Source organism: Pholis gunnellus (genome assembly GCF_910591455.1).
Source record: "Pholis gunnellus genome assembly, chromosome: 7".
NCBI lineage: Eukaryota > Metazoa > Chordata > Actinopteri > Perciformes > Pholidae > Pholis > Pholis gunnellus.
In genome coordinates this window covers 1984670-2001711 of record NC_136533.1, presented here as the reverse complement: position 1 = coordinate 2001711, position 17042 = coordinate 1984670, and the positions used below count along the sequence as shown (strand labels likewise).

At 44.3% G+C, this 17042-nt stretch overlaps 1 protein-coding gene across 1 annotated transcript in view; it reads left to right on the top strand.

Moving 5' to 3' along the window:
* cadps2 (Ca++-dependent secretion activator 2) overlaps positions 1-14774 on the top strand; it is a 152883-nt gene extending 138109 nt beyond the window's left edge. The window contains exons 22-24 of the mRNA XM_079163449.1: positions 3655-3762; positions 12512-12616; positions 13267-14774. Coding sequence (XP_079019575.1) covers positions 3655-3762; positions 12512-12616; positions 13267-13437 — 384 coding nt within the window. The 3' untranslated portion in view covers positions 13438-14774. The remainder of the gene's footprint in view (positions 1-3654; positions 3763-12511; positions 12617-13266) is intronic.
* Positions 14775-17042: the final 2268 nt, after the last annotated feature.

The window sequence follows — 17042 nt, the reverse complement described above, 5'->3', positions numbered from 1 at the left end:
ATTCTGGCAACATTTTGAAATTTTGCACGCAAGCCAGAATTTGTGAAAATTGCAGTCTGATTGGGGTGTCCAGCTGCGTTATGAAATATTGGCTCGCTAGCGCCCCCTATTGAGTAGCCCCAACATTGGGTTTCACCGAGCTGTATGAAACTTGGTAGGTATGTGGAACGTGATGGGGCGTACAAAAAATCCTCTTGGAATTTTTCACTAAACCAAACAGGAAGTCGGCCATTTTGAAGTATATGACGTTTTTGGACCGTTTCAAGGCATCATACTTTAACGAACTCCTCCTAGAGATTGAACCCGATCGACTTCAGACTTGGTCAGTATGCTCTTGAGACCTTGGCAGTGAAATGTTACTCAAAGATCAAAAAGTTATCGTACTATGTATCCGTGGCGTGGCGTTAAAAAAACACCATTCGCCATGAAAAAGGAAGTTGTTGTAACTCGGCCGTACATTGTCTAATCTGCTCCAAATCTCTCATATGTCATATCATCCTGACTCAGAGCACATCTATATGAAAATTTTGAATCATAGTAAGAGCGCCACCTATTGGCAACTGGAAGTTGTACGTTTTGTACTTTGACATCCTGCTCCTCACAGATTAATCAGATCCCTCTCAAATGTTGCCAGGAAAGCCTTAAGACCTTGATCATGCTTCATTGTGAAGATTGTAAGAAGTTGTCGAAGGGCGGCGACGTGGCGGCTCGGCGAATTTCGATCCTTCGCCATGAACGAATAAACTGATGTAACTCGAATCCACATCATCAGATCTTTACCAGGTTTCACATGTTTGATTAGACTCCAGGCCTGAAGACATCTGCAGGCCAATTTTTAATCATAGTCATAGCGCCACCTACTGGTAACAGTAAGTTAAAGTCTTTATACTTTGCCTTGTTTCTCTTAGTAGGTAAATCAGATCAACATCAAACTACTTCCACACAAATATAAGAAGTTCATAATGCCAGTTCATGAAGCTTTTGATGTTTCGTCAAACGCCGTTGCCGTGGCAACGCAGTCTTCGCCGTGAAAAACGAAGCTCATTTTGAGAGGCTAAAAAAGCTCGAAACATAAGCAAATTCTGTACGCAGATTACAAGCCCAAAATGTAGTTATATAATATGCTTTTATTCGTTCAGAGTGGCAAATCGGCTCAATAGCGCCCCCTACAACATTTCGCCGAAGCAGCCCTCGCACTACGTTTCACATAGATTTCCAAAATTTGGTGGGCACATGTGTCACATGTGGACTTAAATAAAAGTCTCTTGGGACCATGCTCTAAACCCAACCGGAAGTCACCCATTTTCAATTTATTTTGAATTTCTAGTGTCGTTTTTGTCATTTCCAGGCGCTGCACTTTAACGAACTCCTCCTAGGGAAATAATCGAATCAACTTTAAAATTGGTCAGTACAATCTAAAGAACTTTGTGATGAAAAATTACTCAAAACTTGTTGTTTCGTGAAAAGCTGTTGCCGTGGCAACGCATTCTTCGCCATGAAAAATTAAGGTGTTTTTGAGGGGCCAAAAATGCTCAAAACATAACAAAACTTGTCACACACATTTAAAAGCGTGAATGTAGTGATCTGATGTGATTTTAATGCTTCAGAGAGGCAAGTCGGCTCGATGGCGCCCCCTACAATATTTAGACGATTCAGCCCTCGCAGTACGTCACACCTAGATGTATAAAATTTGGGAAGTAGGTGTATCACATATAGACTTAAAAAAAGGTCTTAGGGGTCTAAGCTCTAAACCCAACCAGAAGTCAGCCATTTTGAATTTTGTATGAATTTATAGTGTCGTTTTTTTACAAGTTACAGAAGAGCTTAAAAAGAAAACGGTGTTAAATTAAAGTGTTCAAGTAAAAGCAAATGATACTACTGTTTTCTTAACTTTCATGTAAGTCCAAATAAAATCAGGACATTGCAGGGAGTTGAACCCCATCCCAGTAAACTGACAGTCTGTTATGTTATTAACCCTGAAGCGCATTCACGCACATTCATTTTCTTGATGATCTTAACAGGCTTTCATTTATGATTGTATCGGAGGTACCCTCAACACATTTGAGGCTTAAGACCTGTCAACGCGATCTTGTTACGCTGCTGGTCGACGCAGGAAATATCATCTAACTCATGCACGCAGTGTTTGATGGTCACAGAAACGCACGGCAGCGTCCTCCAGAGTCCTGCCAGTACCCTCGACGTGCGTGAATGTGCGAGGGCCCGGTCAATGCTGCTTGCAGCTTTAATTTTAATTGTCATTTGTCATATTAAGGGAATGATTTAGGCAAAGATTCCCCAACAAACTCCTGCTTTAAGAAACTTCTCTTTTACATAAAGGGGAAATAATAAGAGAAAAATGAACTTGAAACTGTGATGGTAAATAATACAACGTGAAACGAGATGAAGCTGCCTCCACAACAGTTACTGCAGGTCAGTGGAGCCACACTAAAGCCTCTGAAGTCATGTTTTGTTCTTGAACTACATGAACAGACTCGACGGAAACACACCGAGATGTCTTATTGACCTTGAAGTGCTCGTGACAGTTAAACTTAACGGGAACAGAATGACTTGCTGCGCCTTGATCGCTTCCGGCGTTGCTTTCTTTGTCAACTGACACAACGCTACAAACCCGGAGTGTGTCGCGGCCAAGAACACAACTTTTTGTTAAATATTCTTTTTAAGTACGCGGCAAGAAATTTGAGAATGTGCCCTCAGGTTTTAAGGGTAGGTTTTTGCTTTTATTCAAAATTAATATAATTGCACATTGAAAGAGTTATTGGTCACGTTAGTTAAGTCAAAGTGGAAATTCACATCAGAACCGAAGACGTCGGCGGCGTTTGAACATTTTACTGAATCCGTTTAATCGAGGTCGACTGACCTCCATCGTGTTGTCTCCGTCCTCAGCAGAGAGGACACACTTCGTCCTTGTTGATTGATTCATAGATTGTGTTGCCCTCGCCCGCTGTAGCTCTACACATCTACAGTGAAGCTTCTTGATTAAACTTGATCCATCAGTACAGACATCATTAAATTCACAACATGTGGAGAGGAGGCGATTGTAATATTTGAATGCCTGCCCACGGAGATTACACTTTGGTGAGACTTTCAACTGTCGGGGTGGAGTGTTACATTTTTTAAAATGTGTATTATAAAAAAAACACAAAGAATGGTGCAGGAGAGAAACTCAGCTCCGAGTCCACCCGTCACCAAAACAGGATTTAACCCTTTAAATGACACACGAAGCGTCCTGTGATTGGTTTGAATGGGAACACTTGAGTCAGCTGTTGTTTGGTCAGCGCCAGTGTTCCAGTCCGTCGTTCACACCAAACTAGTTGTTTTTTTTACGCTCCAGGGTTCAGTTGAGCCGGACCAAACCAGGCTGGTGTGAAGTGATGCCTTCTGTTTTTCCTGTTTGCATTATTATTTGGGGGTCTGTATCATCTCACTGTAAATGAATGACTACATTTTAAGCTTCACACTGTAAGTGAGATATCCATGACCAGCATGGATGGAGTGAGATGTGCACCATGTTAACATCAGCATCAGGCTCCACAGGCTGCTTGTTGTGCATGCGTGACGTGTCGTTCTTGATATCCAGCCTCCGCGCCTCTTCTTGTCGTCTTCAGGCCTGTGTGTGTGTCCTCTCTCCTGCAGAAACCAGGGATGGATCTGGCCGACACCTACATCACCTTCATACGGCAGAACCAGGACATCCTCCGAGACCGCGTCAACGACGAGCTGTACATCGAGAAGGTGTTTGACGTGAGTGCCGATCCTTGTTCTTAAAGACGACTCCAGTCGATCCCAACTCGGGTTTTACTTTCGTTGATTCGTCGGTGGCGTCGCTAAAAAAAGAGGTCAGACGATTGGAAGCAAAGGGTTGATCCAGATGAACTACTTCAAAAAGTGAGCACACCTGTAATGTCACTAATAATCCCTTGTTGCACAGGAACACGCTGTGTACACAAAGTTAAGAACTCCCCAAAAAACCCTTTAACGGGGAGAAAAGAGGGAGCGACCAGAGAGCAACAGAGGAGGGTCCTCTATCAGGACGAAGTGTGATAACAACATATCAGAGTAAAAACACATTCAATGAAATGATTCATATAATGAGAGCAGTAAGCAGAACAATGCGACTACTACTAATAACGATAGCAGCAGTGGGTGTCAGCAGGGCCACGGGCAGGAGGCAGGATCAGGGTCCAGATATAACCACGATCCATGAAACCTGAGGAGAGAAAGCACAAAGACTCCGGGGAAGGAGCAAAGTCAGTAATGAGCGTTAATGATATCGGTAATAGAAACGGTAATGTGAATAATAATCACCATGATATTAGCAGCGGGTGTCAGCAGGGCCACGGGCAGGAGGCAGGATCAGGGTCCAGATATAACCACGATCCATGAAACCTGTGAGGAGGGAAAGCACAAAGACTCCGGGGAAGAAGCAAAGTCAGTAATGAGCGTTAATGAGATATTAATTCATACAGAAGGAGAGAGCGAAGAGGAGCGAGGAGCTCATTGTATGCTAGGAAGTCTCGGCCAAGGCCAGTCTAGAGAAACGACATCATTAGACGATTGACTTCGGACGTGTTCTGGGCCTCATAGAATAACTTCAGTTTGACTTTAACATGTTGAAGTTACAGGTCATCCAGGTTTTTATGTCCTTACCTTAAGACATGCTTTAAGTTTAGCGAGCTGGTTGGTTTCATCAGGCGTGAATGATAGATATAACTGAGTATCATCTGCATAGCAATGAACGTTTATAGAGTGTTTTCTGCATATATGACTAACGTTAGTGTTCATCGAGGCTTCATCGTTAACACATACAAACTGAGATCGATCTGATAAAGAGGACTTAAACCAGCTTAGTGCGGTCCCTTTAATGCCGATCAATAATGTGACAGGATGTAAGGATCAAAGGTGTCGAACGCAGCACTACGGTCTGACGAGACCAGAACAGAGACGAGTCCTTCGTCTCATGCAATTAGGAGGTCTTTAGTTATCTTGACCAGAGCTGTCTCTGTGCTGTGATGCTTTCTAAATCCTCAAATAAACTATTGTTACGTAGAAAGTCACACGACTGATTTGCGACTGCTTTCTCAAGGATCTTAGAGGAAGGGACGGTTAGAGATCGGTCTATAGTTAGCCAGCACCTCTGGATGGAGAGCGGGCTTCTTCAGAAGAGGTTTAATTGCAGCTGCTCTGAAGGACTGCGGTGCACGGCCTGTTAGTAAAGGTTGATCATATCTAAGACGTGCTAACTAACGGGAACACTAGTCGGGATAAGAGACAAATAACGTAAGTATAGTTTTTATAAAATGAATTGCAGACAATATAAACAAATAACCCTCATTTCTTCTTGACTTACAATATGATATAATAAGAAGAATTAAAGATGCTTTCCGAATGTTTATAGAGACGTAACCTGCGTGAAATGGTAACGAGCTGGAGCGAGGTCAATGAGAGCGTCGCGGCCGTGACTTTCCCTCCCGTCAGCCGACCGCCGGCTCTCCTGCCGAGGACATAAACACATAATCACGATCCACAGTTGATTCCCCGAGTGGTTTCAACCCGGGAGCTGCGTTCACGGCCTCGTCGGACAGAAGCCACGCTGAGGAGGAACGTTCCTCCTCGCTCAGATAAACGTACGTCTCCAGATATCTCATCTGTTGTTACGCTCTCACATGCTACAGGAACACCGACGTGTTGTTTCCACGTCTCCAAACACAAGAACACCTCCGGTGTTTCTTTCAGTTATCGTTCACTCAAACACAAGCTGTTATCCATTCCCAGCTTTCTCTTCCTTCTCCCCCGTCTTATTTCTCTCAGATGTTTTTGTTGGGTTAAGTACATCTCCGTTCCCGCTGCTTTCTGCTCTCAAACGTGTTTTGATTTTTTTTTTTTGAAGATTAGCAAACAGCTCTCAGATCTGTCGGATGCTGAGCATCTCTTTACCTCCGCCTGTTTTATTTTGGTGGGTTTTCACTGCTCCTCCTCCGCCTCTGTCTTCCCTCTCTGCACTCCGTTTCCTACTTATCGAAGCTTTTTCTTCCCTCGTATCCAAACTACTGATGAGTCCCCTCACGACTTAAGATCCTGTTATTGGTCAAAGCCGCCTGCAGAATTTCAAATCGGTAAAATACGTTTATGATGCGTTAAGAGGTCGCCGTTCTTCCTCTGATTTGACTGGTTTAGCGTCGTTCCCGCAGCGCTGCCTCCGGTCCGGCCATGCGTTCCCGTTAATACGACACGGGTGAGGGATGATGTCATTGTGACTCTTATTGGTCGGTGAGGGAAATATGTTTAACTCTCAAATTTAAAGTCACGTCTGTCTCCACTCAACTATTTTCATTTGTTATTCTAGAGGGTGATATCAAATTCAAAATAAAGAACGATCCGGACGACCCGGCATCTTCCCAGAGTTACGATCGCAGTAAAGCAACTTTCATCCAGGAAACCAAGCCTCCCCGACGTTAACTCCTTTAAAGAAATGTAACGTTTATTTTGTCGCATACGTAATAAAAGCGACCGAACACAAGTACGCATTTTAAACCGAACCAAGTTGTTTCCTGTGAATATAGTCATTTAAATACCAAACACACTGAGGAAGGTACAGATTATTGATCTCAGCCTTGAATGTAAATCAGTTAAACGTGACGTCATTGAAAGAGCTCCGGTCACATGACAGGATTATTGATCCTGTTTTTATTACACTTCTCTCTTCCGTACAGCAACTCTTCCTCCTCAGTAAATCGTAAAATGTGTTCAACTTTCTGTCAAATTCCCGTTGTTTCCAGGCTGGAATTGGAAGTGTGCATAAAATCAGGTGGTGTTTTGTCAATAAGCTCTCATTGCATCGTATCTTATTTGTCTTGTAGCATGCACAACACAGTAAACGTTTGAATGGAAGCACACAATCCTTCACAGTGAGGCGTCGGTGTGAGGTTTGATGTCTCCGGGTTTCGTAGCAGCAGCACTTCGCTCTGAGGCTGCAAACACCGACTGCTTCTGTTGACCCGTTCATCACTTAGCGAAACACCGAGAGACGTCTGCTCGCTCCGCGGGAGGAGTCGCCGCCGTCCACCTATCGTTTGCGTGTCCACCCCCCTTCCATCCCACGCTGTCCGTCTTCTGCACCGACCCCCCCCCCCCCCCCCCCCCCCTCCCCCCCCCCCTCCCCCCCCCCCTCCAGGATTCAGATTTATAAGAATATAGTTTAGTGCAGAGTTGCCAAACACGTCTCAGCTCGCCGCCCGAGTCAATGCGGCGGACATGGCAGCTCAGACCCTCGCACACATTAGCAGCACGGAGACGAGCGATGGATTTCTGCCACCCGCCGCCTCCTCTGAGGGTTCAGGGTATTGTGGCTGAGACTGTGTGTGTGTGTGTGTGTGTGTGTGTGTGCCTAATGGAGCTCAGAAGAGCCCAGTCATGCACCGAGGAAGAGGAGGAGGAGGTGATGGTGGGGGCCTCCGAGTGTCTCCACTCAGCCCCGGTTTGTGTGGAACAAAGAGAGTAAACCTTGTGTTCATACGGCGGCACCAGGCCTCCCGCCAGGTGCATTATGGGTATGTTGTCTTGTTTACGTGCGGCTGGGCGAGTCGAAGTCAAACTCGTGTCAGGTTTTGTCAACACGGACGTATATAAAGAAGAAGAAGAGGCGGTTGGAGTGTGTGGCGTCAACACGCAGCTGCAAACACGTTTGCTTTTTTTTTCAGCGTGTGCGTGCTCACATGTGCATGTTCGTCTATTTGTGTACAAGTGCTCACCAGGGAACGCCTTTGTGTGGATGAGGAGTGTAATGCATGCCCTCACACACACACACACACACACACACACACAGAGCTCCATCCTCTTCACATTAGAGGCCAGATCAGCGTTATGAAGCAGCTGATGAGGACGGAGCTGCACGCTGTGAGGACAGAAATGTGCATCTCTGAACAAGAAGTCATTTCATCTTCTTGTTTTCTTCTTTTGTAAATCGAGATGAAACCGTGATGCCGTTTTGTTTACATTCAGGATATTTAGTATTTTTTTTAAACGCTGTTAAACGGGCAGCTGTGGCTCAGTGGGTACAGCGGGTTGCTCTTTAGTCAAACGGTTGACGGTTCAATCCCCGTTTCATCGTACTGCCGAAGTGTCCCTGAACATTGAAGCTCTCTACAGCAGCGCGCTGCTCCTCAACGCCTACGATGGGTTAAATACAGAGAGGTCAAATGTCACGTATGTACGTGACAATAAAGAAAAGAAAATAATGTCCAGAAAACCACATGACATTTTTTTCCCAAGATCCTGGTATCCGGATCCTTTTGAGATCCGAGTACAAAATGTGATTTTTAGTTTTAATACATACAATCATTTTTATTTCTATTTTCTAGAAATGAAAGTCAGCGTCTTCACACCTGATAAAAAAACAAATAATCTCATGTCACAGCTATTTATAATATGAGAAAACTATATCATAGACGTCAATTCTAGCACTTTTTAGGACTTAGTAAATAATCACTTTATTTTTTTTATTCGGTGCCAAAGACAGAATGTGTCAAATGTTTAAATGACATCATTACTGTGACACAATCAGGGGGAACCAGCCTCCATTCATCACGTAGAAATTGTTTCTGACAGGACTAATGCAGACCCACAATGCCGTGCAGACCCCCCCCCCCCCCCCATATATTCGCTCCATCTGTTTTCACTCTCGTCCTCTAATCAGCTCAATTAAGGAGCGTCTTCGTACTCAATTTCCACGACTGTTAACGCGGCTGGCGAGGCGACCGTCAGGCAGCTGATTAGCCGCTCTGAGGAGAACTCGCCTCCCAGAGACTCGAATAAACGTTTCATTGAGCGGGAGGAGGAGGAGGAGGAGGAGGAGGAGGAGGAGGAGGAGGAGGAGGAGGAAGGAAATGAGAAGAAATCATCTCAGAAGCAGCAAAATATCATCCAGTAATTTCCACATCCTCAAGCATCTGTTAACTCAAGAGTGCAAAGCGATTGTCAGCGAGCTGATTAGCATACAACTCAAATTCCAGCGTAGACATATTTAGTGTGAAGAGAGAGAGGAGGAGGAGGAGGAGGAGGAGGAGGAGGAGGAGGAGGAGGATGGTGAAGGAGGAAGGGAGGAGGAGGGAAAAGCATTAAATTAATAATAATCATATTATTTTACACAAGAGTAACATCGTTGGTGGGCCTTTCTTCGATTCGTATAGTTTTTTTATATAAGGTGTGTTTTTTGTGAACGTAAAGCCAATTTTAAAGGATGCTAATTTGCTGTAAGTGTCACTAATTGAATTCAAGCTGTGTTTGAAAATGTTTAATATTGAAGGGGGAAACAATTCAAGCCCATCTCGAAGATTTAGGTCTCCACTTCACCAACGTACAGAGACGAGGAGGACGAGGAGAGCACGGTGTCAAACGCACACAGACACTCTCCGGTTGCTGCGTATGTTGCTAGCTAGCGTTAGCTGCAGGAGGACAAACAACGGCAACTGCAAAAAAAACTAATACTGTAAAACGAAACGGCTCAGCCGAGTGCAGCGCTCCCCTGTGGCGTCTTTTATTTTATTTATTTATTCACCAGGGACAGTGCACATTAATCAACATTTCAGTTTCCACCTCAATGTAAAGGAGTTAGGGAGAGAGCTCGTTTCTGTCTGGCTAGCCAGAAAGTAGCTACTTAGCGCTACATGGCTATAGCTGGCTAGCTAGCTAGATTGTTATCTATCTCCAAATTGATGGGTCTTGATTTAATCTATCCTAATGTGTTATTACCCCATGTTAAAACATGTTTATTCTTGCAGTAAGAATAATTACAAAAACACCGTCTACGTGTGCTTTTTACGCCGAACGGCCCAAAAAACGTAGCCGTAACTTTCCAAATAGGCGTTATTTGTATTATCTGATCAGATATTGAAACGAAATGGTTACTTTCTTGCCTGAATAATATTAAAACTCAATACAACTTTTAAAAGCTTAAAAACATATTTTTAAGTAAGATTACAAAATGGCAATTTCATTATTGCAGGCCAATCGCTTTCACTGTCAACCAATCACACATCTTTAAAAGAATGCGTCACACTAACGTAAAAGTTTGTCTCTTGACTTTTTCCTAAATCCACCCGAAGCTCAGACTAAGAAGTCTCTGTGACCTCTTTTCCTTCCTTTCAATATGACGACTAATATGAAAACGCATGGAAATTACTTCACTCTAACAGAGAATGCCCGTTGTGTTTTTTGAGTTTGAGATTTGAATCAATAACAATCTTCGAGGACAAAGTTTTGGAACACGTAAAGAGTTAACACGACGCATTATTACACCGTTGAAAATAAAGCTACAGGTGGGAAGTTATATATTCTATAAGGAGGTCAGGGGTCGCTCCCACAATAGATGGAATCAAATATTTGCGTGACCCCCGCATGATCACGGACGTGTTTTGGCTTCTGTCAAGTGCATGAAATAACCTTTGGACTGTTTTTCTCTCTTAAATTGGAAGGTAATTACAGTTCTTGTCAGCGTGAAATTAAGTCTGCTGGCGGCTCTTGAAGCAGATCTGAATATTACGGGTCATTACTGTGTCAGAGCAATTTCCCTGCGCATTCTTGTTTGACTGGTAACTCAATGAAGCCGCCCCTTTGTGTGCATTTTACCAGCAGCGCGCCGTAAGTGAGGATTGCTCTTCAGGTGAGAGAGGTGCGTTTGATTTGCCTGCCGTTATAGCCTGGTGGCAGAAGGTGTGCAGGGAAGAGCGTTTGATGAAAACTACAAAGACGACACATTTATTTTTTTCTTCTTCTTCGAAGGGTTAAAGCGGAGCCGTGAACTCTTCTCTGAACTTGGCGGCATTCAGGAGTTTTGCATTAAATTACCTCCCTTTTTAAATAAGTAAACGTTTCCACCACTTTGAGCTTTGCCGTTTTGATGCCACGCATCGTTTTGACCTTGTGTTGTGTGTCATCGTCGTCGGCAAGTTTTTTGTTTTTTCTGAAGCTGACGGCAAGCAGACGACGATCTCCTGAACTCCCCTGAAGGAGAACGTGCAGAAATGACAACCATAAACTGTCCTTGTTCAAAGAGCAGCATTAACATAATGTTTTTTTATTCATGTTCTTTTTGAGGAATAAACCCAAGCGCGGAGTTTAAAGATGCTCCTCAGGGTGGCTCGCTCTTGTTTTTTTCTGACTTCAGAAGCAGCTCGAGGATGCTTTCAGGAGGATGAATGAAGCCTCTTTCAGCTGGTACCTGTAAAGACTGTGCCCTGGTGGTCTGAGGTCGCCTCCTCCACAAAGGAAAGAGCTGTTGTGCAGAACCATTTACATGTATGATGGATTCAGAAGGCCGTGTGTTATCCCTTTTAATGCTCCAATGCTTGATGCTAAAGGGTAGGTGTGTTAAACTAAATCAAGGCCTTGGCTTGGATGTATTTCTTTTGGTTTGGCTGTTTACATTACTTTTTAAATATGTTCTGAAGCCTCGAGTTCAGCATTTCGGCTGCCGCGGTTTGGGATTTTAGCTTTCGCCAGCTTGGTTTTTTGTGACCCGTGAGTGGAAGAGCCCATACCTGGACTGAGGAGGAGTGACGTAGAGACGCCGTATACGTCTCTGGTAGCGACCTGTCAATCACTGTGTAGCATTCCCTGCTTTGTTTGACTCTAAATGAACCATCATTTACTAAATGAACATCATGCTGTATTGAAGAAGACTTGAAACTAGAGATTGAGACCATAAACTCATGTTTACAATGTTTACTGAGGTAATAAATCAAGAGAGAAGTAGAGTCATTTTCTCATAGACTTCTATACAACCAGAGGAGTCGCCCCCTGGTGGACATTAGAGAGAATGCAGCTTTAACACATGAAGCTTCGGCTTCACTTATCCGGGAGGTTGCCGCTTGGTTTTTAGGTAGAAACGTAATGTTTTAGAAACATTTATCTCCTTCAACCTCTCCGGGTAACGAGTATCACTGATACACAACGTTTAACCACAACGAGCTCCAAATGCACTAAACCAGCCTGAACATGAAGAACATCTGAAACCATTCATGAGAGTCTGTGGAGCAGAGACGGAGAGTTGTCGGACCCTCCCTGGACGATGCTACGCTGTGATTGGTCAGTCTGAGTTTGGAGGGGTGGGACTTAGCGAAGGGTCATTCAGACGGAGAAGAAACAAAGGGTGCGGTCTCATTGGTTCATGTGTCAGATTCAAGAATTTAGGTTCCCGGGTCTCGATTCCAAAAATGTAAGGTATAAATCCCTTATATTACTTTTTTGTTTGATTGTGTACACCTCACTTGTATTTGGCAGATTGGTTGGAAATAAACCAACAGTTTATCCATATTATCCAAACATTTGGAGATCAAACTAAAAAAGTGTGAGTTACTAAAATGTTGGTGATTAGTCGTCGCTGCACAGGAAAACTGTGTGACAACAAATGGATAAAAGGCGGGTCGAAGTTGAAGCAGGAAGTGGGACTGTGAGCGGCGAGGTGCTGTTTAAAGCGGTTTGTTTTTCCTTACAGCAATGGTACAGCGGCTCCGTGAAGGCGGTGTGTGTTTGGCTGACGGACAGACTGGACCTGCAGCTCCACACGTACCAGCTGAAAACACTCATCAAGATTGTGAAGGTAAGAAAATATATTTTTTTAAAACTATTCACGAGAACGTCTGTCAAACAAAAACTGATTTTGTGTTGAAAAAAAAAAAAAAGTTTGAAATTCAGAGCTTGACAGGTTAACTTTACCTACCGGATTCAAAGTCTCCAGTTTTCTAGTTTGAAAAGATCGGTAGAGAATGAACCGGAGACTGACTATAAATAAATAAATAAATCTTAATTTTGGCCTTATTCATGTAAAAACAGTCAGAGCTGACATTGAAGGAGAAGAAGAAAAGACAAATCAAACCACGAGTGTCCTTGAAAGCAGCAGCGGTGTGAAGAGGCGCCGACGCTCGAGAAAACTGCTCAACTGTGCTGCTCGCTGCTTTTGTCTTTTCGTAGTTCGCTAATGTACAGAGACGCGCGAGTTTAACTTGAAAGCAGCGAGACGAGGAATTATAATGGCTTCTGACTGAAGGTAAAAGCCCCTCAGACGCCTCGGTCCGACACATAAAAGACTCGGCTCGTCCTTGAGCTTCAGTCTTCACGTGTTTTTTTTTTGTGTCCTTTCAAACAGCGAACGGCAAGAGCCTCCTCCCACTCGCCACATTCCTAAGGTGTTCTCTGTCTCCCTTGCCCCTCCCCTTCCCTTCTCCCTTTACCTTATCCCCGTCTCAACAGAAGACCTACCGCGACTTCCGGCTGCAGGGCGTCCTGGACGTCGTGCTGAACAACAAGAGCTACGAGACCGTCTACAACCGGCTGACGGTGGAGGAAGCCACGGCGGCCGTCAAGTCGGGCGACGGCCTGCAGGGCATCAGCATGAGAGACAGCGACGAGGACGACGATTGAAACGCACATCGTTACCTCCACGTTGATACTTGACCTTCATCCTCTCTCTCTTAACAGATCAGGACCTCCCGTCGCCGTGTGAGTTTTGTTGTAGATAAGAAAAGGCCCACGTGTGCAGTAGAGGTGTCATTCATCGTGACCGGAGGTCCTGATCGGGTAAGGACGAACGCTCAGGTGGTGACCCCCCCCCCCTTTAGTTTTTCTACCCGACCTGTCACATGCTCATTGCCCTGACACACTGCCTGTACATGCACGAGCGAGAATGTACGAGAAGACAGGGACTCATGGTGACGGACCCTCTGGACGGTGCTGAGACGAACCCCCGTCCTCCCTCCCTCCCTCACCTGCGGGACAGGAAGCCCCGCCCTCCTCCACGTGCAGCCGTACTCTGATTGATGTCACTTTGTACAGCAGAGCTCAGCGATGGCCGTCAGCGCGGCTCCCTCTGGTTTTGTGTTCACCCACAGTTGTAGCGTAATGTTCAGAAAAGTTGTTTTTAACAGACAGCGACGGCAGCAAAATCAACTAAAGAGATTTATTTTCATTGGCTATTGGTATTGTAAGGTTCTATTTGACTTTCATTCACAATCATATCTTTGAATGTTACTTTATACTGTTATAGTCTCATTTTATAACCAACCTATTTGGTTAAAGGTACAAGTCAAGAGTCCTGCTAGCATCCTCTATATGCTGAAACATTCGTTACAACCCATAAAATAAAGTCAAAGCTTTATGTGTTAAAGCTGCATTCTCTCTACTGTCCATCAGGGGGCGACTCCTCTGAGTTTATAGAAGTCTGTGAGAAAATGACTCTACTTCTCTCTTTGTCCGACCCGAGCTCACCCCCTGTTCACGTCGGCCAATGTTGGATCCTTTAAGCACAACTACTATATCTCTCGAACCGTTGCCACTTTTAATTGGCTAAATGTAATCTGACCTTAGAGGTGGCAGATCGATCATCGTGTCATGGGGTCCGGTCAAATCTAAAGAGCTTATCTTTTGTGACCACAACATTGATCTGCTTTGATATTTCTTGTCTAAATGGAAAAGTGGAAGAGTAATAGTGGTGGTAGTAGAGAAAAATCAGGATGTCATTAGGATTCATCACAGAAGGAGTTGAACGGACATTTAACTGTTTTCGTTGGTCCTTTGACTTGCACTAAAGCAAATGATGATTTGGTTTGTTTGGTAACCTACGTATGTAACTAACGGTTGGTACGTAAGTTGCGTAACAAACGTGGCGCAACGTAACCTTTTCTAAATTTCACTTTCAACGTGTGCGGGTAGTTGCGGTTTCAGACCGTCTATAGCAGGGGTGTCAAACTCATTGTCGCTCTGGGGCCACATCAGCATCATGGTTGCCCCCAAAGGGCCGGTTGTCGGCGGGGGGGGTGCTGCTCCTTCTTCGTCGGCGGGGAGGGGGGCTGCTGCTGCTGCTGCTGCCACATACGCTGGTGGAGGTGTGCGCGGCGCGTGCGGATCGGGGAGGAGCTCCGCCGTGCTCGATACAACGGATATTTGTAAATTGTCCGACTTTTACATTTTTTTTTTTTGCTGGCGGATTCGCGGGCCACATAAAATGACGTGGCGGGCCGGATCCGGCCCGCGGGCCGTATGTTTGACACCCCTGGTCTATAGGAATTCCATTTAAATTGATAACCAGCGATAACGCCGTCCAATCGGCTGATAGCGTTTGAAATTGGTGGCTGAGAAGCTTTGCTCAGCCGCCAATCGTCCGTCAAGGTTTCGTCCGGCGATGGGGTCGAGCTTTCAGAACAAAAGCAGAAAGTAGTTAAAGGCCTAATGTTTGGTGTTCAGAGTCTCACATCTGCAGGAGAACTCTTAACTCCGCGCTCATGGCACGTTGCTGCATTGCTGTATTTTCTGAACCTTCTTCAGCTCAAAACGTCCCCCGCTGATGAACCACCGGACCGGTATGGCCTCAGGCGGTAAAAGATGCAAAGAAATCCTCGATCCAGTTTCACCACCGGAAGGTCTTTAGAAGTGTCAACAGGTCTCTATGTTCGGGTAGATAATTGTTCAGACTCGTGACTACAGTCGTCGTTATCTCTGTTCATCGTAATTTTAACTGTTGTGAAGAATATTGAGCTGTGGAGTGATTTGGTCGTATACTGCCTGATGTGCATCGTGTCCAAACCATCAGATGAAAGTCTTCAAAACGTGCTGACGAACTGGAAAAAAAGTCTGGACTCTTTCAACGGGAACGTGGATCTGTTTTAATCCGATCGATGTGTTTTTGATGCCGCCGTTCATTCAGTCTCTGTCGTCTGTTTTGCGTGTCGTCGGTGAGATAAAAGAAAAAGCAAACTCAGTGTAGGCCTCCGATCAGCTGTGTGCAACGACCCGCCATTTGGTTTTAACTGTCCGATCCGGTTTGTGTCAGTGCAGTTCACAGGACCAGAACCTCTGAAGAAGTCTGTTTATATTGTCTTACTGTGCGCCTGTTTTGTTCAGGTGTCTTATCTGAGTGTCACTATTAAAAGTGTTTTTAAAGCACCTGTTTTCACCGCGTGGGTTTTTATTTTACTCAAATTACAGATTCATTTATTTTACTGTTGTATTCGATAACTTGTGATTGTTTTCTATTGTCCACAAATCCACAACAAAAAGCATTACGATTTGAGGAAATTTGTAATTGGGGGTGAATATTCGAAAATCTGTAGTTTGTCTTTAAACCACTTTACGGCCAAAAGTCTGTGGACACCCCTGTGTTCATAATGTAGTGTTCCGTTGGTCTGTTCCTGGTTTGTCTCGACCCCTCAGCAGACGGTTATGTGTTAGACTACAGTGTTCTTCTAACTCGTCGGTTCGTCTCTTTCCTGTTTCAACACGACAGTCCGCTCCATAAAGAAACCACGTCTCCAGTCTGGTGTGGAGGAACCTGACCGGCCTGAGCTCAACCCGTCCAACAAATACCAGCGTTCATGTAGAATATCTCCGTCTGAAGGAGTCTGGCTCATACAGCAGGAACTCTAAAGCGAATATCAATAATACAGAAGGAGGAGAGAGTTCAGGAAACAATGGAGAGAAACCGAAGCTCCAGAAAACCATTTCAATAAAAAAGTGAAATACAGTAAAACTGCTGATTTGTTAATAAAAGCACCAATAATCATAACTGTAAAAACCCTTTAAAGGCATTCATAATCAGTCTTTCTTAACTTACTGTTCTATTAATTATGCAACAATTATCACTTCAAGCTGATTTTAAAATGCCTTCATCTTCAACACAAAAAGGTTGAAGAATTTCAAATCATCCGTTGATCAACAGACACTCTGAAGTCCTCCTTAAATTCAGCCGAAGACTAATTCATATGAAACAGACACAACATTGATATTTGGTACGGACACAATAATAAAGAGAACCATTCCCTTTGTTTTCTCTGCTAAATATAAAACATGTTCTACCATTTAAAAAGTCAAAGTCATCAGCGCCCAAAGACTCAAATAAGAAGAAAAGAAAAGCCAAAGAACATTTGTACCAAAGGTTGAAATCAACATTCAGGGCTGTTTTGGTTTCTGTTGTTTTCATCCTTTAAGGACTTCTTCTCTATTCCACCTTAAGTCTTGTAGCTTTAAGGTGTTTG